Raw genomic sequence first — 24,223 nt, 5'->3', positions numbered from 1 at the left:
GCTCACCCTGCTGCCTGGCACCCCTGCCTTGGCCTCACTTGCCCTGGCTCTTGCCACTGCTCCTGCTCCAGGGCCTTTGCTCTCGCTGTCCCCTCTGCCTGAAGGGCTCCTTCCCTAGACACCCAAACCGCACTCCCCCTCGTGTCCCGCAGGCCTTTGCTGAAGTCCCGGGCAGTCGACCTGTCTAAGGCAGTCTTCCCTCCCTTGGTCCCTGCTCTGCATTGCTCTGTAACAGAAAGTGGTCTGATGTGCTGTGCATTTTGATTGACTGTTTCTTGTGTGTCTTCCTGTCGGAACGAGCTCCAGGAAGTCGGGACCTTTCCTCTCTTGTCTACCCCTGTATCCTGATGCCCAGGCCAGGTAGATGTTAGAGCTGAGGATGACAGTGCTGGCCCTTCCCAGGCCCCATTGGCTCAGGCCAGTGTCTGGAAGTGAGGTCGGTGCTGTAGGTGGGTTTGGGACCCTGGGAAGCTGTCTCCTAGAATTGCTTTTGACATGCCCAGAAAGGCCTCTGTACTTGTCACCAGATGCATCTGATCCCTGAGTCCCCAACATGGGTCTCCTCCTGGGCAGAGACTCTGCCCCTTCCCAGATGAGCTGCTTCTGTTCTCCGGCTCCAGGATGGCCAAGCGGAGGTGTGCAGGCACAGAGGCTGGAGGCGGGGAGCTGAGCGAGGCAGAGGCATGTCTACGAGCACACATGGCCAGCCTAGGGACACAGGAGACCTTGGGTCTAATCCCATCGGGCCTGGGCTCCTGGCCTTCTGCCCACAGAGACCGCCCCCCCCACCCCCCCCCCCCCCATCATCCCATCTTTTGGTCTCATCTGCCAGCAGATGGCATCATCCAGGCTTTCCAGAGGGAAAGGTTTCCTCCCCCAGCTTGGGCTGGAGTTCCAACTTCCAGGTGTCGATCTTTGTGACTCCAAGGCTGGAGCCAGGTGGGGATGGTGGGGAGGTCCCGTGGTAAGGTCCTTGTCCATCACCCAGTTGGTGCTAGGCCGAGTGGAAGTTGGCTGTAGTGTGCAGGGCTGAGGTTTCAGGTCTGACTGGGGTAGGCGGGGCCCCCACCTCACCAAGCAACAAAGCGTGGTGAGGTGGCTAGTTGGAAGGTGGTGTGCTGAGGGTTTCCATGGGCTCTGACTGCACTGGACAAAGTCAGCAGCTGGCTGAGTCCAGGAGCCAGACCCTTACAGGGCTCGGTGTCCACTGGGGTTCCTGGTGCTGTCCCCTGGCACAGCCTGAGAAGCAGAGGGGCAAGCAGGGAGGGAAGGGCCTGGGTAGGCCTCCAACTTAGTCACCTGCAGCACCCCTGCCCCGCTTTTTTGTAGGAAATGATTTCAACTTGCCACAAACTTGAAAAAAATAGAACAAAGAATCCAATATCCTTTGCACAATTCCTCCCGCCTCTAACTTTACCTAACCACAGTAAACTGTATTACAACCATGAAATTAGCATTGACCTTTTCTGAATTTTACCAACTGTCCTGCTAATAACCCTTGTCTGAGTTCAGACCCCTCATCCCACTAAGTTGTCTCTCCTTCAGTCCAAGATAGCTCCTCAGTCTGTCTTTGACTTGAACAATCCTGACACTTTCTGAAAAGCACTGGCCCGTATTTTGGGTAGAAGGGCCCTCCTATGGGTTTGCTGGATCTTTCTTCACGATTACATTCAGGTTTTGCCTTTGGGGCTTTAATGTGGATATATGTCCCTCTCAGGAAGCCGTCCATACGTCCCTTTACTGGTGCTTTTTTCATTTTTATCGAGGCATCATTAACACACAAAGCAACACACGACTTTCAAGTGCATCCTCTGATGTTGGTCGTGTGCACCTTCGGTCACCTGGTGAAGGGGTCTCCCAGGTTATTTCTTGAAAAATCACTGTATTCACTTTGCCGTTAGTGAGAGTCTGGGGCGGGTGGGAACTCTGCAACTCTGCCAAACTGACAACCCCCATCTGTTTCTCATTCTTTGCCCTCTGTCTAGCACCCCTAGCTTTTGTCTGCAGCAGCCACCGTGCCGGCTGCAGACGGGAGAGCGTGTTCCCGGCGTTCCTGGGAATTCCCGCCTCAGCAAGAGCGGTCCCTGCTCCACGGCTCAGCACCTTTGTCAAGGTTCCTCGCGCAGGATCAGCAAATGGAAAAGTGCCAGACACTTGCGCACACTTGTCTTTTTTCCCCTAGTGGTTACATTTAATGCTTTTAAATGGAAAACGGATGATGTCTCTGTGTGTACGGTCTCGTCCTCACCGTGCACACAGGAGAGGCACCCTCTACTCCCGGTTCCCGGCGTCCTCCGCGCTTCCCCGTTCCCGGCGTCACCCGCGCTCCCCGTTCCCGGCGCCCCTCGCGGCCGCCGTCCTCCGCGCCACGAGCCCCGCCCCAGCGGCGACCGTTAGCGCGGCCGCGGCCTCAGCGCCTGGTCCCGCCCACGTGGCCGCGCCATTGGGCCGCGCGCCGTGGCCGGGAGCGCCGCGCGCCGCCGATTGGCTGCCTTTGCAGCCCGCTCTACGGTTCCCCCAATGCGGGGCGGCCGCGCGCAAGATTGGCCGCGCGCGCCAAGGTCCGCCTTCCGCTCGCCCCGCGCGGCAGGCGGGTCCCGCCGACTGGAGAGCGCCCGCGCGGCCCTTCTGGAGGGCGGCGGCGGCGGCGGCGGCCGGGCAGTAGGGATCTCCGCTGCAGTTGGGCTGCGGGCAGCTCGCGCCGGCCGCGGGCGCCGGAGGTAGGTGCGGGGCGCGAGGGGCGCCCCGCGGCCGAGCGGGCGGGCGGGCGGGCGGGCGGGCGGCGCTGCGGCCTGCGTGAGGCGCGCCCTTCCCCTCCCTCCCTCCCGGGCCGAGGCCGCGGGCCGGGGTCGAGCGGGCGGGGGGGCGCGGGCGGGCCTAGCCTCTCCGAGTCCCGGCCTTTGTGAAGCATCATGGCCACGGGTCTCGGAGCGCGGGCGGGGGGCCCGCGGGGGCCGGGGTCTGGGCTGGAGCCGGGGGCGGGGGCGGGCCCCGGGCCGGGGGGCGCCGCGCCGGTCGCTTTCCGCCCGGGCAGACACCGGGGTGTGAGGAGGCCCCTCGTCCCGCGGGCCCGAAGCCGTAGATGGCTTTCAGGCGGGAAAGGTACCAACAGGGGCGGTGCTTGCCCAGGACCCTGCCGGGTGTAACACAGTTTGGGAAATCTGAGAAGTCGCCCGTCTTCACCAAATGCTCACGGACTGAGTGTCACGTAGGTGATCAGGATGTGGTTTTGTCGTAACAATGACCATGATAGAAATAAGTGGAAGGTGGCAACCTGTTGACAGTGGTACCTGTCAGGTGTCGTCCGATGGACTTGGGTTGCTCAGGGTAGGAACTTGATTTGTCGTTTGCATGCTTGCATGTACCTTGTTACCCGGTGCACGACAGTCCATTCTGGGGCTGGGGACTGTGCCAGGCCAACCGCTAGGCGGGGATCCTGTTTCCTGGCGGCGGTAGAGTGGGCCAAACCCTGCCACAGGCGGTCACCCACCAGAGGGAGTGAATGGCCAGTCGGCAGTGCCGCCTGTAAGTGCGGGATGTGAGGCCGATGGAGGATGACAAAAGGACGGGATGAGGTCATACTGCTGCTGGGTTGGGCGGGAGGCTGCAGTGCCGAGAGGCTTGAGCGAAAGGCAGCAGCCACAGCGCTGGACCATCACAGACGGCACCTCCATGCCAGCCCAGCAAGCGGACTCCAGTGAAGGGCACTGTCCAAGCGTCTCGGTTTTACCCTGTGTCGGGATCCAGGGGAGCCTGCTGCAAGTCTGCTGCTGGCTTATGGTCCACTTGGCAAGCAAGGTTTGCATCCATGTGTGCAGTCAGCTGAAGCAGTAGTGAGGCCGATGGCAGGAGAGCCACCCTTTGAGCCCTTTGTGGCCAGCCACTGTGCAGGGCACTTCCCAGGGGTTTTATAATCTAACCGTGACCTTGGGGGTACGAAAGTGAGTCTGACTGGTTTGCCCAGTCTTGGCTTCAGGTTGGAGCTGCCCTCTACTCCTTGGTGATCTCGTCCAGTCTCCTGGCTTTAATGCCGTCTCTCCTTGACATCTGCATCTCCATTTCCAGCCCTCACCTCCCTTCTGAGCTGCAGCCTTATGCCTGTGGCTGCCTCTTCCACATCCCCCCGCATTACTTTGATGCCAAGTACCCATGTGTAAACCTAAACTGTGATCTTCACTCACCCCAAACACTCCCCATGCTGCCTTCACCACCTCTGCACGTGACATCTCTGTCCTTGAGTATGGAGTCACTCCTAGGCCTCCATGCAACCCTCAGGACAGTTTCTCACCACCTCCAGCGTGACATGCTGGTCCAAGCTCCCGGTGAGCCTCTTTATTCTTTTCTTTGCTCTCACCCCTGCTCCTCCTACTGTCCACCCACCTGGGGTTTTTCTGGACCTACAGTGTTTCTTTTAAACTGCAAGACTGTAATCCCGAGGCAGTACAGACTGGAGCCAGCTTACCTGGGTGGTAAAGCAGCTCCACCACTTTCTAGCTGTGTGACCTCGAGCAAGTTGCTTCACTTCTCTATCCTTAACTTTTTCTCACAGTGCTGTGTGAGAGCTGGTGAGTGACAGTACCTAAAGTGCTTAGAACAGGGCTTGCCTGAGGTTTGGTTGCCACTGCTGACCTTGGATCATGTGACCTCACCGCTTGGACCCTCCTGTCCAGTGGCCCATCTCTCAAGATAAGAGCCAGAGTCCTGCTTTCCCTCGCCCTCATTGATCTGGCCTCCTCTCTCCCCACTGGGCATACTGCTGTCACCTGCCACCCCACGCTCCTACCCGGAGGCCTTTGCTCTTCTCGCTGTTGCCTGAAATGTCCCCTCCTCCCACCCCAGCTACCCACCCGGCCCACTCCTCTACCTTCAGGTGGACGTTGGCTGTGAGGCCTTTGCTGCCCACCCATTTTGAAGCTGCCTCCCCTTCCCCAACTCCTTGCTTTGTTTTTTCTTGAATGGTTCTCAATTTTTCTTAGTTGTTACTTGTCAGTCTCTCTGCTAAAACGTGAGCTCTGTGGCCAGGGGTTTTTGTCTGTCTCATGCCCTCAGCATCTAAAATGGTATGTGTGTGCCACCTGGAAGGTATTGATAGGTACCGACAGGCAACAGGGATGGTAAGGAGCTTGCTTAGGATGGCCTGCTGTGGAGCCCTCAGAATGAGCTGCTGCCCCTGGGGCTGGGCAGCTTCCCTGAGCTCCAAGGACCACACTTTCCACGGCTTCTTGGAGACTCCACTCGGTGCAGCTCTTCAAGGCTTCCATTCTTCAGTTTTTATCATTCTCATCCTGGCTTCGTGCTGCTCTTAGCCTTTGAACGTGGTAGCAGGTGTCCCCGTCCTGTGCCGAGTGTGTCTTCGGTGCCCCCCGTCTCCTCACATCTCTTCATGTTAGCCTTTTTAGCCCCAGAATCACGAGTTGGCTCTTGCTAGGGTCTCTGCAGACCTGCCTGGTGCCAAGGGGTTTGGTCCTGGTCACATCTGTGTTCTGTAGCACTGGGTATGCTGACCTTCTGTCCTTCTCTGAAATGATCTTTCTTGGTGCCAGGAGACTGGCCCTACTCCACTCAGTGTTCCTCGTGTGTGTCTGGCTACAGCCTCCTCAGCGATCACTGCGGTTCTGAGTCTGTCATCATTTGTGTGCTATGTTTCCTTGGTCCTTAGCACCTTTGACAGACATACCTGTGGGGGAGGTATTATGTTAAATTCCCACTGAAATCAGAAATGTGAAGACATCTTAGAGTCTAGGAAATAGATTGACAGTCAGTGGTCGTTGCCCTGTAGTTCATGGTAGTGCCCCCATCAGAGTAGGTAGTCTTTGGGTAGTTGTTGGATGAATTAATCAAATCTAAACAAGTCTCTGGTTTTTATGTTATGTCCCCTTCAAAGTTCAACCACCACACTCTGTCCCTTCACTGTAAACTTCTTAAACATGTGGTGTCTGCTGTTTACTGTTCTGTCTGCAACCAGCAAGCTGCCCCGGGTGGCCGTGGGCACGCACATGTGTCTGCATCCGCGCGCATATGGCATGTTTGTGCGTGTGTCTGCACGGTGTGGGGGTGTACATGTGAGCACATGCGTGCGTTTCTGTACGTGCTTCTGCTCTGGTGGGTGCCCTCCCTCCTGCAGGCCCCTGTGTTTGGATGGCCCCCTGCCCTGCCTTCTCAGCCTTGTGTCTTCCTTCCGTTGTGCTTCTCCAGAGTTGCATCCTCAGCCCTCTTCTCGGTCTGCATTCCCTCTCTGGGCGGCCTCTCCTGCGGTTTGGGTGACCGCCTGGCTGATGTGTCCTGGCGGCCTCAGCCCCGTTGGCCAGGTCTGCCCAGAGGCTCGGGGCGCCCTCCTCTGCAGGCGCTGCTTGACTGTCCCTCCGGGGAGAGGCCTCGTTGGTCGTCAGGGCCCCCTTGTCCCAGCTCTCCACCTCTGCCCACTCAGCAGTGCGGTCAACTCTGTGTCTCTGCTGTTCTCGAGGGCACGGGCACCATGCCTGGCGCAGCTGTTGGCCTCCCTTCTCAAGTAGGGACTGAATTGTGGCCTGAGGGTCCCTTCACTCCCGGTGGCTTCTTGTTGCCCCCCAGGATGGAGCCAGGCTCCGGGCGGCTCCCAGGACTCCCCGTGCCTTGGCTCCAGCTGTCTCCTGCGGCTCCCCCGACCCACCCTGGCTGGGCTCCCTTCCCTGCGGCCACCACCCCTACCTCTCCCGGGAACAGAACCACGCCACCTCTGGCTCCCCCAGTCCGCTGCATCACTGTCCCCATCCACGTGCCCCAGGGTCCCGGGTGACAGAACCCCTGGCCCTAGTGCCGCAGAGTTGAGCCGAGGGTCTCCCGCTTGCCCTCTGACTGACCCGGCCCTCGCAGGTGAGTGGATCCATGTCGCTCTGGTGCTGGAGGGAAGCCGCACACCTTCTGTGTGTTCTGGAAAGGGCAGCCTTGCATTGCATGCTGGCTTGCCTTGTAAACTGAGTTAGGGGGTGCTGCGGTGAAGTTTAGTGGAGGATTTTTTTTTTTAATCCTTTTTGAGCCTAAACATAATATGGTTTTTGTGTTTCTCAAGTTGGAATTACAGTGGACAATTAATAAAGTATTTAATTTGGGACTTAAGGTACAATTTAGGTTCTGAAGAAAAAAGTAAAGTTCGATTGTTTTGAAGCATAGAAGGTTCTCTTTTTGGGCAGCATTCTTTTAAGTTTTCACTGCTCTGTCAATAGCACTGGGCTCTTGGTACCAGGACGCGGAGGGCTCTGTTGCGTTGTGACGGCGCCTTTACATCTCTTTGCAGGTGGAGGAAGACGGGTGCCCCTCCGGCTTGAGGACAGACTCGCTTAGTCGTCAGTCATTTAAGCTGAGTGCATTGTGATTTCCAATAATTGAGGCAGTGGTTCTAAAAGCTGTCTACATTAATGAAAAGAGCAATGTGGCCAGCTTGACTAAGCCGCCAGCGTGTGCAGCGCGGGCAGGACGGCACCCGGGTCTCGACGGACTTGTGCATGTTAGCTGTATAGATTTATGTAAGGTTTTTTAAAACTCTGGTCTTTTAAAATAGTCTTAATCACTTTTACTATGGAGACATGTGAGAGCCCCTCTCCTCTCCCGCGTGAGCCCGCAGGAGGAGCGGTGATGGAGAACCAAGCTTGCCCCCTCCGAGCGCTGCCCCGTGGACAGTCTCCACCACCTCCCCTGCAAACGTCCAGTGATGCAGAGGTAATGGACGTTGGCTCTGGTGGTGATGGACAGGCCGAACCCCCTGCTGAGGACCCACTCAACTTCTACGGAGCTTCTCTTCTCTCCAAAGGATCCTTCTCTAAGGCCCGCCTCCTCGTAGACCCGAACTGTAGTGGCCACAGCCCGCGCACCGCCCGGCACGCACCTGCGGTCCGGAAGTTCTCCCCTGACCTTAAGTTGCTTAAGGATGTAAAGATTAGCGTGAGCTTTACCGAGAGCTGCAGGAGTAAGGACAGGAAGGTGCTGTACACGGGAGCGGAGCGCGACGCGCGGGCAGAGTGCGGTCTGGCCCTTAGCCCTGTCAGTGGAGACGTGCATGCTTGTCCCTTTGGCGGGAGTGTTGGTAACGGGGTAGGCGTAGGGGGTGAGAGTGCGGATAAGAAGGATGAGGAGAATGAGCTGGATCAGGAAAAGAGAGTGGAGTACGCAGTGCTGGATGAGTTAGAAGATTTTACTGACAATTTGGAGCTAGATGAAGAAGGAGCAGGCGGGCTCACGGCTAAAGCGATCGTGCAGAGAGACAGAGTGGACGAAGAGGCCTTGAAGTTCTCCTACGAGGTATGTCGGTGTCCCCTCCTTTGGAGCACTCTTAGCAAAACCCAAAGAGAGGTGTTTGGGAATCGCAGCATCTCTGTAAAGCTGATGTTGCAGAGGAAAGAACACCCACAGGAGGTGGAAACGTAAATGTGAAAAGAGAAAGCCGTCAGGAGTCCAGGTTTTCAAACTTTGCTAATGAAAAGTTTGGCTGACAGGTCTGCCTCGTACCCTTGTCCCAACTGAGTTGGAAGGAGCTGCTGGCCACGCTCCCTGGTGGCACGCACACCTGCCTGAGCGTGTGCTTCAGCTGGCGGTTTCATTCCATTTGTTTTTCAGATGATCACGCAACATAGAGGCACACCTAGGCCCCCAAGAGCGCCTCCTTTCTGTGTCGTTGTCAGTGACACTATGACACTTGCCTGGAGGGCACCGCGGGGCTGTGGTGTCTGAACAGCATATTTTGCAGGATGATTTTGACAACGATGTTGATGCTCTGCTGGAAGAGGGCCTCTGTGCTCCCAAAAAGAGGCGGATGGAGGAGAAGTATGGAGGAGACAGCGACCACCCATCAGACGGAGAGACAAGTGTGCAGCCAATGATGACCAAGATTAAAACAGTGCTCAAAAGTAAGTCGGGCCAGGAAGTAGCGAGTGTTCACGGGGCTTTGCATGTATGGGCATGAGAGCCCTCGGTGTCAGGCAGCAGGTGTGTGTCTGAGGCCAGGAGGGCCCTGTCTGGTGATAGGAAACAGACAAGATGTGAGGACACACCCAGATGCATGATGGCCCAGCTGCAGGTGGTGCAGGTGCTGCGGAAACCAGAGCAGCTGGGCTTGTGCGGCGTGGTGGGAAGAGGCCTTCTGAGGGGGGGGGGGTTGGGCAGATCCCTGGGGAGGGGGCATCCAGGGGTATGGATGCTGGGCCCAGAGGCGGTTGCTCGGCATGGTGGCTGGTGATGGTTGCAGTCCGGGTTCTAGATTCTGTGCCAAGTGTTGGGGGAGCCACTGGAAGCAAGCAGGACTTGTTCCACGGTCTGGTCTGAAAGCACAGCTCGCGGTGCACGTGTGACTCCTGCACTTTGAGTGGGCAGAGGTGGAGGGGTCGGAGACGCGGTGGGGAGCGGTCAGGGGGTGCCCAGAGCTGGCCCGTGCAGCCCCCCTGCTGATGCGGAGAGGTCTGAGGGGTCTCCGTGTCTGTTTCTGTCTTGGCCTGGAGGCGCCTCTCAGTGTCTAGGTGGAGGTGTCAGGTGGGCGGTGGAAAGGGGCTGGAGGGACACAGGACTCAGGCACACAGGTTACATCTTCTGCTGAGCACCAGCGCAGGTGGCCAGCGTGATGGGAGGAAACCGAGGGTGGCCGACGTACAGTCTCCTGGCTGCGGAGCGGACATGTTGGCAGTGCTGGGCCGCGCGTCTGCCAAGTGGGCCGCAACAGGAACAGTAACAGACTATGAGATGCACGCGAGCTCTTCGGGCAGCTGGGCCAACTCTGTGACAGCTCACTATCGCAGACATGCCTTGTCCCATGATGTGCTCAGCTTGAGCTGTGTGAGTGCCTCCTTCTCCTTACTTAGCCCATAGCTGGTTGCAGACAGCTCCCAGCCCAGCCCGCGGTGGGCATGGGGGTGCCTGACGGGGTCTGTGCGTGTCCAACCTCACATTCCCTCCCAGGGCTGTCCTGACACAGGTGTCTGCTGGTGTTGGCCACGTGTGGGTGTCAGACCTGGCACAAGGGTGTCATTCCCTTTTCTGTGAGAATAGCTGGTGCTGTTTTCAACTCGTATGTGTCTTTTTAGATTTCACTTGGTTTTTCACTTCCATTTCTGAATTTTTAACTTGTTCCCAATACCCGTAAGAAAAATAAGTTTTACTTAAGTCTTTGCCATGTGCTTTTTTCAGCAGCCAGGGCTGTCAGTAGCAACTTGAACAGCACAGGCTTGTCACCTGGTCACAGGGAGCAGTGATCCACAGATGTGCAGTTACTAGCGAAGCCTACCCAGGCCCTGCGGTGCCTCTGGCCACACCTGTGGGAGGCGGGCGGGGAGTCAGTGTCCACGGTGCTTGCCAGCCGTGGAGGCAGAGCTGTGGCGAGGCCCTGTGTCTTGCAGAACCCTGCTCTAGGCTCCGTGGCGTGCCTGTGCCGTTCTAGGCTGGGGAGTATAGCAGTGAGCAGGGTGGACAGCTTCCTGCTGCACGGAGGGACTTGGAGCCTGTGGGTCACACCCAGAGGGACAGGCACAGCAGCAGAGGGAGAGCAGAGTTTTGCAGGTGGGGCTGGGTGGGGCTTTCTCTAGTGGAGGGCGGGGTGTTCCCCCTCCTACTTTTTAGAGGTTCTCTGTAACGTTGGGTCCACCTTGCTGTTGTTTCTGACACGGGTTGTAACTTTGGAAACGTCCTGACAGTTCTTACTCAGTTACAAGTGTCTTTAAGTGATTGCAGGGTGTTCTTGTCTTCTGTGCAGGTCGTGGCCGTCCACCTACAGAACCACTGCCGGACGGGTGGATCATGACGTTCCATAACTCTGGAGTCCCCGTGTACCTGCACCGAGAGTCTCGGGTGGTCACCTGGTCCAGGCCATACTTCTTGGGAACGGGAAGCATACGGGTAGGGGACACATCAGTCATGAATTTAGTCTCGTAAGTTGCAGGAGGAGCATGCATGTCTGCCCACGTTGCATTACAGCCAGACAGGCAGGTGAAAGGCATCGGACGTTCAGATGTTTGGGGCCATCCTTGTAATCTGTGTTGCAATTTCACTGTCCACAGAAACATGACCCTCCTCTGAGTAGCATCCCCTGTCTGCATTACAAGAAAATGAAAGACAATGAGGAAAGGGAGCAAAACAGCGAGCTCACCCCCTGTGGGGAGGTGTCTCCCGCCAAGCCCCTGAGCCGATCTGCAGAGCTGGAGCTCCCCCTGGAAGAGCCCGACTCCTTGGGGGCTGACATGGGGCCCCCAGATGAGAAGGATCCACTGGCGGCCGAGGCCGCCCCCGGGGCCCTGGGGCAAGTGAAAGCCAAGGTGGAAGTGTGCAAAGATGAATCAGTTGGTAAGTTTCCAGAGTGAACTTGGTCCCTGAGGAGGAAGGGACTTGTCCGTGCTTGCCTGTCCACTCCCGCATGGCTGGAGAGGCCGTCTCCCTGAGCTTAGGAGATTCTGCCTGCTGACCTCTTGCTCCCGACCCGCGCACTGGTGCTGCCCTGCAGATGGCCTTTTTCTTTGGTCATGTTCGCGATCTTTCCTCAAGTCTTGCTTTTCATGAAAATGGGACATGCTCGCATGGAGTCCTGGTGTACCAGTGCGCAGAGTGGGCGTCTCCACCACGTGGTGTGGATGCTGCCCCCTTCTCAGACCCTCAGTTGCTCTCAGGTGTGGGGCGTTCCTCCCTGTCCCTCCTGCATCTCTTCCATGGTGGCAGGCTGTCTTAGCCCCCATGCGTTTTCGGGGTCTCTCACTCTGTGCTACTGCCCGGCCTGTCTGGGAACTCCTGCATGTGAGGGGCTGGGGCTGCTGCTGAGGAGGGGGACAGTGGTGTCTGGCTCCCCGTCCCGGCTGGCTCTGTCAGCGGGTGGGCTGTTCTTGGGACACAGCTGGAAGGGAGCCCTCCCTATAAGACTCTAACTTGACAGTCTGCCTCTTCACACCGTCCTTCCGCACGTGCAGGACACACCTGAGTGTGCTCCTGTTTTTCTGAAAACAACTGCCTCCCACCTCTGACCTCATGGCGCTTGTTTCCAGACTTGCTTCTCTGCACTCATGTGTAAAGAACTATGTGGTTTTGGTTTGTCACTAAGTGTGCAAGCACGTTGTTTTGTAGCTCACGTGGAATCTCAGGCATCTGCCTGGTGGGAGGAGGGGTGCAGGCAGGGCGCCAGCAAGACTGATGGGAAGCCCTGGGGTCCTGGGGGAGAGGTGGAACAAGTGCCATGGCCCTGAGCTGCCTACTTGCTGCAGGGCGTGGGGGCGGCCATGGTGGGCACGTGGTGCCTCGGCTGCTGCTGGCCGTCCAGCACCTGTTTCCATATGGGGAGAAAGGTCCCAAAGGCTGGTTGCGGTTGGCTTTTTTTTTTTTTAAGATTCGTTTTTGTTTTTTTATTTTTGTATTCTTATTCTTGTTCTAAATAAACTAAAGGACATGCCAGAAATTTGTCCCTAGGGGACCTGGCAGGGTAATTTGAGCTGGCAGAATGAAGGGACGTGATTCTTTACTTCCCTTGCCCTTGGAGAGGAAAGGGGAAGGCGGTATCGTGTGTCTGGGACCTGTCCTGCTCACCGGGTGGAGGGCGTGACCTCCACCCGTGACTTGGGTCTCTGGTGAATCCCGTATAGACCTCGAGGAGTTTCGGAACTACCTGGAGAAGCGCTTTGACTTCGAGCAAGTTACCGTGAAGAAGTTCAGGACATGGGCTGAGCGTCGGCAGTTCAACCGAGAAATGAAGCGAAAACAGGCTGAGTCAGAGAGGCCCATCCTGCCGGCCAATCAGAAGCTCATCACTCTGTCTGTGCAGGATGCGCCCACGAAGAAAGGTGAACGGGACTCGCAGGTCTGATGTTCCTGGGATGTGTGTTCCAAGGGTGCTGCACCGGCCTGTGTCTGCCCTGTGGCGCAGAGGTCCTCTCCCCGCGGGCTGGGGTGTGGTCGCTGCAGCCCCCGCTGTTGCTGAGACGGCCCCTCTTGTCATAGAGTTTGTCATCAACCCCAATGGGAAGTCGGAGGTCTGCATCCTGCACGAGTACATGCAGCGTGTCCTCAAGGTCCGCCCTGTGTACAACTTCTTTGAATGTGGTGAGTGTGACCTTCCCCATCTCACTCCTAAAGCATCAAGCACGTCACTGGGGTCACTGCTGGGGAGGTGGGAGCTGACTGTCATTCCCCTCTGCTGGGTAGAAACGAGAGGGGAGGTCGAGGGGGATCAGATGGTCACCTCCCCGCACCCCCTTCCCACTGCGCCTCCGAGGGTGGAGGGGCTGCAGCCCTGCAATGGCCACAAGCTGTCCTCTGGCCGCCCGCATCACTCCTTAGTGAAAACCAGAAGCTCAGTGTCCGCTATTGTCTTCCTGCTTCTCTGGCTCACAATGTCTGCATCCCACCCCTTGCACTCCTCCGTCCATCTTTCTCAGACGTTGGTCCCTGTCCCCCTCGACTTCCTGGCCATGCTCTCTGCCTGCTGACTGTCCCTCAGCCCCACCCCAGTGCCTCAGGGACCCCCCCGCAGGCCTCTGCCTTCAGCAGCAGCCCTACCCCCACCTCGTCTGTCTGTCGGCGCGAGCAGATTGTGTGTGTGCACGTATGCTTTTAACGTCTTGGCAAGTGTGTTTTAAAATGGTAATTTTAATTTTAAGAGAACCCAAGTGAGCCTTTTGGTGCCTCGGTGACCATCGATGGTGTGACCTATGGATCTGGAACGGCAAGCAGCAAAAAACTCGCGAAGAATAAAGCTGGTAATGTGCCTGCTTGGTGTCAGAGACCCGTGTTGGCCCACCAATGGCTAGGGAAGGCTGTGGATGGGGCAAGTCTGTTTTATTTATGTAATCATCTACTTGGATCTTTTTAAATTATGTACTCACTGGAAAAGATTCAAATAGAAAAAGTAAAACATGAGAAATGAAAGTAGAAGGCCCTTTTCCACTCACATGGCTGGGCCAGCGCCTCCCGCCCCGTCCTCAGCGCTCACAGATGCTGGTTGCTCTGTGCTGCCTGAGCCCAGGGCACCGTCTGTTTAAACCCAGCAAGGCAGGGGTGTGCTGAGAAGGAGAACAGGTGGCATCTTCCTCAGGTGGTTTTGATGTCCACGAGGACCATTTTCCAAGTCCTTCCAGCTCCAGACTTGGGACTGCCACTCCTGGAACACAGCCAAGCAGGCCCTTGGGAAAGCTGGTGGTTTTTGGTGGAAGTCTGATGCTCCTCCTGCCCGTGGCCTGCTGCTGGCTATATTCCCGGCACTCCTTGTTGTTGGCGTGCTTTTCCAGAAGCCGCTTAGCCCCAGCACCAGGGTTATTTGGCCTCTTCTGGGGAGTGGACCACATCGCAGGCACGTGATGGATGCACCCCGGGCCCTGGCACCCCCATCGCCGCATTGTCTTCAGAGCAGCTCTGCCTCTTACAGAGTGCGGAGCGTTTATTGCAGTCTCACCGAGTCTCGGGTTGGTGGAGTGTCTGTGCTCTGGGGCTCAGAGTGCCCCTGGGCCTTGCTCTCTTCTGGTGGTGAATGCCGAGGGTGATGGGACCCCACCTTACTGTCTGGCTGACCCCGTGTGAAGTTGTGCTGGGTTCACAAGCTCTGCCCGGTCCCCAGGAGGTCTCCTGTCAATTTTAGAGAAATTCTCTCCAAAGGCTCTTCTGCTTCACAAGTGGGGTGTTCCTGGGGTCTCAGAGCAGAAGCCTGTGAGGGTCCCATAGTGGGTGGGGCCATCCTCATAGTGCTGGCGCCTCGCCTCCCACCCCCACCCCATGCTCCTCCCCATGTGCTCTTCGTTTTGCACCCGTGTTCATGGGGTGCCTGCACTCGGCTTCTCGCCACCCCTACGCTCGGGCCTGCAGGCGCCTCCCCAGAGTGTCCTTTTGGCCCAGCTGCTGCTCCCCACCACACCCTTTGCCTGTGCCTCACGTGCAGGCCCTTGGGGCTCTGTCCCCGGGGCCCAGGCTCCCTCGGCCCTGGGGACCCCACCCTCACCCTCAGTGTTCCTCTTTCCACAGCCCGGGCCACGCTGGAAATCCTCATCCCAGACTTTGTTAAACAGACCTCTGAGGAGAAGCCCAAAGACAGCGAGGAGCTGGAGGTGAGGGTCGTGAGCCCACCCTGGTGTCAGGCTGTGCTTGGGTTTAATCGCCCAGGTGCCAGGTGCTCCGTCTCTTGTATTTCATCAAAGAGGAGACCTGCTTGTCTTTGCAAGCAGAGGAAATGTTCTTGTCAGAGATTTCTGTCCTTGTGTCTTGCCGAGGGTCGTGAGAAGCTGCGGGTAAATGTTTCGGAAGGAAGCCATACTCCGCTGACAGCAGATCCAAAGTGGAGTGAGCCTTTGAGGCAGAGGCTGCAAAACCTAGATTGTTCTTTATGTTAAGAACCATTTAAAACTATTTGTAAAGTTTTTTGGGTAAATATGGTCCTATGGTTATTTGTAGCAAGGGCTTCTCACTCTGAAGAATGCATTCTTTTTTATAACACCATAAATTTTTCCCTTTTAAACTACACAGTACAGTGGATTTTTGTACATTCAGAATATTTTCATCACTCCAAAAAAAAACTTTGTCCCCATTAGCAGCCACCCCCATTCTCCCCATTCCCAGCCCCTCAACCCCCAGCAGCCACTCATTTACTTTCTGTCCCTGGATTTGCCAATTCTGACGTCTTCTGTCAGTGGAATCATACGATGTATGTTCCTTTGCGACTGGCCTCTTCCACTTCACGTGCTGTGTGAGCTGTGAGTATTATCAGATTGAGGACGTTTCTTCCACTCCTGGTTTATTGACAGTTTTTGTTAAGAATGGGTGTTGGATTTTGTTTTTTCTGTTTCTGTTGAGATGATCTCGTGGTTTTTGTCTTTGACTTTACTGATGTGGGGGGGGGTGGTTTCATTGACTTTTGAATGGTAAACACACCTTGCATTCCTGGGATAAATTCCACTCAGTCGTGGTGTATAATCATTTTTATGCATTGATAGGTTTGGCTCACTGGTATTTGTTAAGGATTTTTGCAGCTGTACTTATAAGGGGTACGGTTCTGTATTTTCTTTTCTCATGATGTCTTTGGTGTTGGTATCAGCGTAATACTTGCCTCATAGGATGAGTTGGAAGGTGTTGCTTCCTCTTTCATTGTGTGGAATAGTTTGCGAAGGATTTGTATTAATTTTTTTTTTTTTTCTTTACGGTACGCGGGCCTCTCACTGTTGTGGCCTCTCCTGTTGCAGAGCACAGGCTCCAGACGCACAGGCCCAGCGGCCACGGCTCACGGGCCCAGCCGCCCCGCGGCATGCGGGACCCTCCCGGACCGGGGCACGAACCCATGTTCCCTGCATCGGCAGGCGGACTCCCAACCACTGCGCCACCAGGGAAGCCCTTAATTTTTTTTTTTTTAAAGATAAACCACACGCTTCCTTGGTGGTACAGTGGTTAAGAATCTGCCTGCCAATGCAGGGGACATGGGTTCAAGCCCTGGTCCAGGAAGATCCCACATACTGTGGAGCAACTAAGCCCTGCGCCACAACTACTGAGCCTGTGTGCCACAACTACTGAAGCCTGTGAGCCTAGAGCCCGTGCTCCACCACAAGAGAAGCCACCTCAATGAGAAGCCCGCACACTGCAATGAAGAGTAGCCCCCGCTTGCCACAACTAGAGAAAGCCCGCACGCAGCAACGAAGACCCAACACAGCCAAAAATAAAAAAGATATACCACGCAAGCACAATATTTATTCCTTCATTTATTTATTTATTTATTGGCTGCACTGGGTCTTCGTTGCAGCACACAGGCTTCTCTAGTTGTGGCGTGCAGGCTCTGAGGTTTCAGCACACGGTCTTAGTTGCTCCGTGGCATGTGGGATCTTAGTTCCCTGACCAGGGATCAAACACATGTCCCCTGCATTGGAAGGCAGATACTTAACTACTGGACCACCTGGGAAGTCCCGGTATTAATTTTTTAAACACTTGGTAGAATTTACCAGTGAAACAGTCCAAGCCTAGACTTTGCTTGGTTTTGAAGTTATTTATTTACTGATTCAATGTTTTTGCTTGTTATACATCTTCAGATTTTCTACTCCTTGAGACACTTTTGGGATTTTGTGTCTCTCTCGGAGTTTTCCCACTTGATCTAGGTTATCTAATTTCTTGGCAAATACACATTCATAATATTCCGTTATGATCCTTTTGTTTAAACTTTTTAAAAATAAATTTATTTAATTTATTTTTATTTTTGGCTGCATTGTGTCTTCATTGCTGCACGCAGGCTTTCTCTAGTTGCAGCCAGCAGGGGCTGCTCTTCATTGGGGTGCGCAAGTTTCTCATTGTGGTGGCTTCTCTTGTTGCAGAGCATGGGCTCTAGGCACGTGGGCTTCAGTAGTTGTGGCACGCAGGCTCAGTAGTTGTGGCTCATGGGCTCTAGATCACAGGCTCAGTAGTTGTGGCACATGGGCTTAGTTGCTCCGCGGCATGTGGGATCTCCCCGGACCAGGGCTCGAACCCGCGTCTCCTGCATTAGCAGGTGGATTCTTAACCACTGCGCCACCAGGGAAGTCCCTTATTCCTGATTTTTAGCAGTTTGAGTCTTTCCTTTCTCTTGGTCGGTCTGACTAAAGGTTTGTCAATGTTGTTCGTCTTTTCAAATATCCAACTTCTGGTTTTGTTGATTTTTTTCCTATTGGTTTTTTATTCTCTATTTATTTCTGCTCTTGCCTTTATTATTCTTTTTTTCTGCCAGCCTTGGGTTTAGTTTGTTCTTCTTTTTCTAGTGTCTTAAGATTAAGGCATTGATTTGGGGTCTTTTTAAATATGGAGTTTACAGCTATAAATTTTCTTCTGTGTACTATTTTGCATCCCATAATTTTGCTTTAATATGTGTTGTGTTTCTTTTGTCATTTGTCTCAAGGTACCTGATTTCTCTTGTAATTTTTTTCTTTAAACTAGCGGTTATTTTAGGAGCATTTGCTTTTCATATATTTGTGAATCTCCCAAGTTTCCTTTGGTTATTGATTTCTAACTTAATTCCATTGTGGTTCAAAAACATAGTTTTTGTGATTTCAGTCAGTCCTTCTAAGTTTATTGAGGCTTGTGTTGTGACCGCCTGAGAGGATGTGCATTGTGTGTTTCTGAGTGGAGTGAACAGGCGTCTGTGGGTTGAGCTGGTGTGGGGTTTGCTGTTCTCGTTCTTGGTGGGTCTTCTGTCTGGACTGGTGTTGAGTCCCCATCTGTTACTGTTGAATTGTTTATTGCTCCCTTCACTTGTCAGGTTTTGTTTCATGTATTTTGGGGCTGTTAGGTGTGTGTGTGTTTGTGATACTGTGATATAAAATACACGTTTGGTCTTTGTCCTTGGTTCCTGGTGGGACCTTCTAACGTAGTAAATAAATTAACGTTTGGTTTTTGTCTCCAGTTCCTGAAATAGTTCCAGTTGATAAAAGTGAAGGGAATGTTCTATTCTTTTTTTTTTTTTTTTTTTTTTTTTTAAGCGTTATGCGGGCCTCTCACTGCTGTGGCCTCTCCCGTTGCGGAGCACAGGCTCCGGATGCATAGGCTCAGCAGCCATGGCTCACGGGCCTAGCTGCTCCGCGGCATGTGGGATCTTCCCGGACTGGGGCACGAACCCGTGTCCCCTGAATCGGCAGGCGGACTCTCAACCACTGCACCACCAGGGAAGCCCTGGGAACGTTCTATTCTAACCCCTTCAACTACGCCTGAGTTCATGTTCAGGAGGTGAATTTTGGAAGCCCCGAGGATGGGGGTTGGTTGCCAGGGGAACCATCATGTAGTCGGAGGTTGGACTTCCAGCCTTGTCCTCTGCCTCCCCCAGTGCCCGGGGAGGGGTGGTGCTGGGGGTTGGGTTCATCCCTCGTGGCCAGGGGTCTGAGCAGCCTGGCTCACACAGCGATGCCTCTGCAGACACCCTGACTAAGGGGCTCGGGGTGCCTCTGGCTGGCGGACCCATTGAGGTGCTGGGGGGGGGTTTGTGCTTAGAGGGGGATGATTTCCTGCTTGCTGGAACCAGGGCCTCCTCCTGATGCTGGGTGAGGAGGAAGCCCCCTCTCTGCCAGAGCAGCAGGTTCCAAGGCTTCTATATGAAGAGGGCAGGGCTGGGGTTGATGCTGCTACAAGCCGAGGGGCCCTAGAAGCTGGACAGTCTGGGAAGGGACCTCTCTGAGAGGCCTCAAAGGAGCATGTGGCTCTCCGTTATGGCCAACCCGGGAGGGGGCCCACACTCCTGAGTGGGAGCCGGGGGCCATGGGGTCAGAGCCACCTCTGGGCTGGCAATGCCCCTGTCACCAGCTTCCGTTTTCTTCCCTGAACCAGTTGGGCGTCGCCTCTTAAGAACCTTGGTCACGTTTCTGTTCTGCCGTGTCTGGTCACTTTCTCTCTTCTATAACCTCACTTATGATGGTTTTCAAGCTTTTTTCCGAAGGTTGTGTGTCTTTAGACTTCTGACCGGTCGTCTGATCAGCCTCTGATTCAGGATGGGCTCCCCAGGCCAGCGGCAGGCAGCCCGGCCCTTGCCATTCCTCGTTTGTGTCTCGGGCATCTGGGTGGGGAGGTGTGGGATGTGGGATGCAATGTCTCCGAGAGGTAGTGGTGGGGGCAGGAGGCCCCAGGGGAGGCGGCAGCACGGGAGCCTCTTCACGGGGCCGCGGGAGTGGCCAGCACTATGACCGGCTGCTTCATTTTGTAGTATTTTAACCACATCAGTATCGAGGACTCGCGAGTCTACGAGCTGACCAGCAAGGCTGGACTGCTATCTCCCTACCAGATCCTCCATGAGTGCCTTAAAAGGTAAGGGGAGGGGGGTGCTTCCCTGGCCATCGGGCATGGGAGCCTCTCTTGGGTGCCCAGCACCCTTCCACCCAAGGGGCCGGATGGCGTGTGGTGGGAGAGTCCCTCCTTGGAGCAGCGGTTTGGGGAGAAGGGTTGGTTCTGTCTTGATGGGCCCTTGGAGGGCTTTCTGGAAGCAGCCATTTCCTCCCTCTCAGTTGATGTCACCTACTGTCTGTTTTCTCCTACAGAAACCATGGGATGGGGGACACCTCCATCAAGTTTGAAGTGGTTCCTGGTAAAAACCAGAAGAGTGAATATGTCATGGCATGTGGCAAGCACACAGTGCGCGGCTGGTGTAAGACACACACCCCTCTCCCAATACACCCACACACAGGCTTTCAGTGATCCCGAGGACCACTGCTCTGGCATCAGCTGAGCCTCAGTTGTATGCTGACTGCCCACGGTTGTGCCCACAGCATCCCATGTCCACGTCTGAGTCACAGCTGACCTGAGTGCAGCTGTGGGTGTCCCGTCCCCGGGCTGGTCATTTTGGCTGGGCTGTGTTGCTCCCCTGTGGCTGCCACCACTGCCCCTGTCCAGCCCTCAGTCCCTGTAAAGGGAGCAGGAGCCTCCTAAGACAGCAGCAGAGCCCCCTGCAGGGCCCTCTGCTGTTGCTGGGCACCAACTGTGCTCTTCACCTAATCTGGTGTTTGGATATAACCTTACTTGAAAAGAAACTTTGTGTAACTACTGTAAACACAGACCAGCACTGGGTAAGTGAGAAGGTCATGACCAAGCAGGCCCTGGGTGTGCCCTGTGCCCTGCAGACACCATTCCTTGCTGAGGCCAGCCCTGAGCAGGTGGGCAGGGCATAGGATAGATCCCCCATCTGAGCCAGAGGCCCTTGCTGCTCTCCAGGCCTGTTCTGTACCCTGGCCCCACCTTCTCTCCATCTAGAAACGTCCCCAGCACAGGATGCCCTCTGGATGCTCCCCCACCCCTGTGTCTGCCCTGCAGGTGTGTCCTCTGTGTTGGCAGATGTGGGCTGGGGACCGGGAGGCCTCATAAGCTATGGCCTTGGGTGTGTCCTGACCTCCCCGAGCTTCTGATCGGCTGTTCTGCAGGATGGGCAGGGCTGAGGCACTGGCGGCTGCGCCTTCTGCCCCCTCCCGTCGGGAGTACCCCTGTCTGGACGAGGTGGCCTTGTGGATGGCTGGTATCTGTGACTCCCTCTCTACATTTCCTCTCAGGCAAGAATAAGCGAGTTGGGAAACAGTTAGCTTCTCAGAAGATCCTTCAGCTGCTGCACCCACACGTCAAGAACTGGGGGTCCTTGCTGCGCATGTATGGCCGTGAAAGCAGCAAGATGGTCAAACAGGTAATGGGGTCCCCCGCTGGCACAGGGGGCCGGGGGCAGAGTCAGGCTCTGGCTGCATGGGGAGGGGATGGGGTGCGGGCCAGGGCTAGAGGGAGAGCGAGCAGACCACACACAGACAGCTCTCCCTGGCCACCAACTTTCAACAGCCCATGTGTGTCATCTGTTTTGTTTCTGCTCTTTGGGCCAAGATCTCAAGATTTTAGCCAATACCCTTAGGTTTTTGTGTTTGGGGTGGAGAGAAGTACAGGGAAGAGAGGTTTATGTTGACTTTTTCCCTGACGTTTACAGAAACGGTCTGGGTCACCAGCACCCCTGTGAGTGGTGGGTGTGGAGGGTGGGGACTGTGGGTGGTGACCCCCAGGCCGTCTGTGAAGAGCTCCTTGCTCTCGGCCTGACAGGGTGGGTGAGAGGAGGGGACACTGGGCCCCGAGGTGCTTGGCCCTGTGTTGCTGAGCCTCTGCCTTCGTGTCTGTGCTCTACTTCTGTGCATTGTGCTGGGCTGTGAGTGAGGGGAGAAAGCCTGCTTGGGCCCGTGGTGGGAGCCCCCTCCCCTGGAGCTGGCGGGCGAGGGGTCCATCCAGAGGCAAGGGAGTGTGGCACCCACGGCCAGCAGGCATCCTCAGATATGGCTTCTTCACCCTGGACGGGCCTGCAGGGAGCTCAGCGTCTGGGCCCCACAGGCTCCCAGGGGCCGCAGTGCCGGGGCGAGTCCTGTCCTGCAGTGTGCCGTCCACCTGGCTGAGGCTGTGTCCTGGTTGCTTCTGCCTGAGGGCTCTGGGCATGTCAAGTGCCTGGCCAGTGGCTATGTCAGAGGCCAAGGGGGCCGGGGGAGCACCCCGCGTAGGAGGCAGTGGCAGAAGTGGGGAACAGCTGGCAGGCAGCCAGCCAGGCGGGTCAAGGGAGGGGTGACCCCAGACGGTCCTGCGAGCGGGCTCTGCTCCCCAGGAGACGTCGGACAAGAGTGTGATCGAGCTGCAGCAGTTTGCCCGGAAGAACAAGCCCAACCTGCACATCCTGAGCAAACTGCAGGAGGAGATGCGGAGGCTGGCGGAGGAGAGGGTGAGGCCTGTCCGCATGCCCTCAGGCTGTGGCAGTGCTGGGGAGCTGGTGGCCCTGGCCACCTGTGCACTGATGTGGGGTCCCTGTAGGGCTTGTCGGGGCAGCTTCAAACCCCTGGTGGCTGTGACCTCCTTGACCCTCCACTCCCGGGCACGCGTCTTGATGCCCACAGAAGTGCCAGCACGTGGTGCCTTGCGATCGCGCACATTCTGCAGCCCCGCCACCGGCCTTTCACCGAGGTTGGGCTGCAGGTTCCCATATCGCCTACATCCTTGACCTTGGCTGTTCTTCCAGGAGGAGACGCGGAAGAAGCCCAAGATGTCCATTGTGGCATCTGCACAGCCTGGTGGCGAGCCCCTGTGCACTGTGGACGTGTGATGACTGGTGGTCCGGGCTCAGGGGCTGCCAGCTCTGCTGCGGGGGAGACCTGCCCTCACTCTGCAGCCCCGGGTCTCCAGTCCACGGTCCCCTGCCACTGCGTGTCTTGACAGCCAGGTCCACGCAGCTCTTCCTTGGGGGCCACCCACAGGTCTGGGTGGCCATGTTAAAGCATCAACTCAGCCTGCCACACAGGTGGACACAGAAAGGTGGGAGGTTGCCATGGACCTCTGCTTGTGTGGACATGCTGCAGACTGGTGTTATGAAGGTTTTCATGAATTTTAGTATGTAACAGGCGCTGACAAGAAATGATAGTTGGATGACATGAAATGAGAAAGCCCTGCGCCTGGTGCTCCCGCAGGCACCGTAGGGACCTGGCCAGAAGATGCACGCTGGCACCCCATCCCCTTCCCCGCCTCCTGGGTTTTCCTTTTTTCTCCAAAAAAGTTATAGTTAGGAAGGAGTATTTCAGACCTCTTTGGTTTAAAATAAACACAACTTAGTATCAGAACTATTTTTCAAAGGCTGTAGGCAAACCACCAAGGTGATCATTCTTTGCCTTGAAATGCATTGCCCATGACGTGGATGAAGGCACCTGTCCCTGCCCAGCTTGCTGCCCCTGCCTGGGCTGGGGGGTGCAGTCCATTCTTCTGAGTAAGTCTTAATGCCCCCAAAACATGCCTTCGTAGACACTGAGGCCCCTCACCTACGCTGGCCTCTGGCAATTTTTTACTAAATTTTTGCACAGTCAAGTCTGTCCACCCATCAATTTTTAAAGCTTTTATGATATTTTAGCGTTTGGAAAGAAACTTTTACAGTGAGAGTAGAAGATAGATTTGGAATCACGTAGCAGATGGGAACAGTTAATGCATTTTAGCTCGTGGACTTGAGAGGAAACGAGGACCCTCAGTGCAGTGTGTTCACATGCTGGTGCTCCTGTCCAGAGCTGGTGCGAGCATGTTGGGGCGGCACTGGGTTTTGAGAGCAGCTGTCTGGTGCAGCCAGGTGACTAGGTGGCCCCTATGGACAGGTGTGGGGTAGATTTGTTCCCACTGAGTCCCAGCAGTCCAAGTTGGTTGTGAGCTGTTGGCTCCCCACCCCTGGCACCTGTTCAGGGCACCGTGTGCTCATGGCACAGTGCTTGACACCTCCCCTGTGGGTGGTGGTTTTACAGGAGACAGTATTTTCTATGCCCTGCCACCCCCCGTGACTGAGGTTGGCGCCTGTGCCGACCTTTGTAAGAGAGAGTCCGCAAATCGAGTTGCTATAATTACACACTTGCTTCTGTCCTGCCCTGTCTGCAGTTGTGAATAACCATTTGACTATAACTGTTTGCCCTTAAAACAGTCAGATGCACCACCTCGAACCAAAGCTTTGTGCACACTGGAGGCAGGTGAGCCTCACTGAGGCCTCCCCGAGTCCTTCCTCTGTCCCGTGTATGGGTGCAAGTATCCTGTGAACACAGCCGTACTGAGGGGGCAGGGGGAGCCTATGCTGAGGCCACTTCTGGGTGGCCACCACCCTTTGTGTACCTCCCAGGTGGCAGCTGGGCCATGGCTCTAGGGGTGAGCCTTGATTGTCTGAACGCATAAAGCAAAATGTCCAAAAGGAAATGGCTGGTGTGTCTTTCTTCTGGCCATGGGGTGGTCCTTAATTGGCTAGAGCTGCCCTGAAGGCCAGAGCAGCTGAGCGGTGTCCCAACCCCAC

General features: G+C 55.7%; 1 protein-coding gene across 7 annotated transcripts; it reads left to right on the top strand.

Moving 5' to 3' along the window:
• Positions 1-2,570: 2,570 nt before the first annotated feature.
• Positions 2,571-24,124, top strand: DGCR8 (DGCR8 microprocessor complex subunit). 7 transcript variants are annotated; one of them, XM_032654369.1, is made up of 15 exons: positions 2,591-2,720; positions 6,571-6,852; positions 7,274-8,274; positions 8,720-8,879; positions 10,712-10,854; positions 11,016-11,298; positions 12,579-12,776; positions 12,934-13,035; positions 13,593-13,691; positions 14,947-15,029; positions 19,619-19,719; positions 19,950-20,056; positions 20,952-21,079; positions 22,025-22,138; positions 22,433-24,124. In XM_032654369.1, exons 3-15 carry the CDS (start codon positions 7,555-7,557, stop codon positions 22,514-22,516), a joined length of 2,322 nt encoding a protein of 773 aa, XP_032510260.1. In that variant the 5' UTR covers positions 2,591-2,720; positions 6,571-6,852; positions 7,274-7,554; the 3' UTR covers positions 22,517-24,124. The 7 variants fall into 7 exon arrangements, with proteins under 7 accessions (XP_032510259.1, XP_032510257.1, XP_032510258.1 ...); XM_032654368.1 differs by lacking the exon at positions 6,571-6,852 and having other exon boundaries at positions 2,571-2,720; XM_032654366.1 differs by lacking the exon at positions 6,571-6,852 and having other exon boundaries at positions 2,582-2,720; positions 7,274-7,502; positions 7,601-8,274; positions 22,025-24,124.
• The last annotated feature ends 99 nt before the right edge of the window (positions 24,125-24,223 follow it).

Source organism: Phocoena sinus, chromosome 14 (assembly GCF_008692025.1).
Source record: "Phocoena sinus isolate mPhoSin1 chromosome 14, mPhoSin1.pri, whole genome shotgun sequence".
Classification (NCBI taxonomy): Eukaryota; Metazoa; Chordata; class Mammalia; order Artiodactyla; family Phocoenidae; genus Phocoena; species Phocoena sinus.
This window is presented reverse-complemented; position numbering and strand designations above follow the sequence as displayed.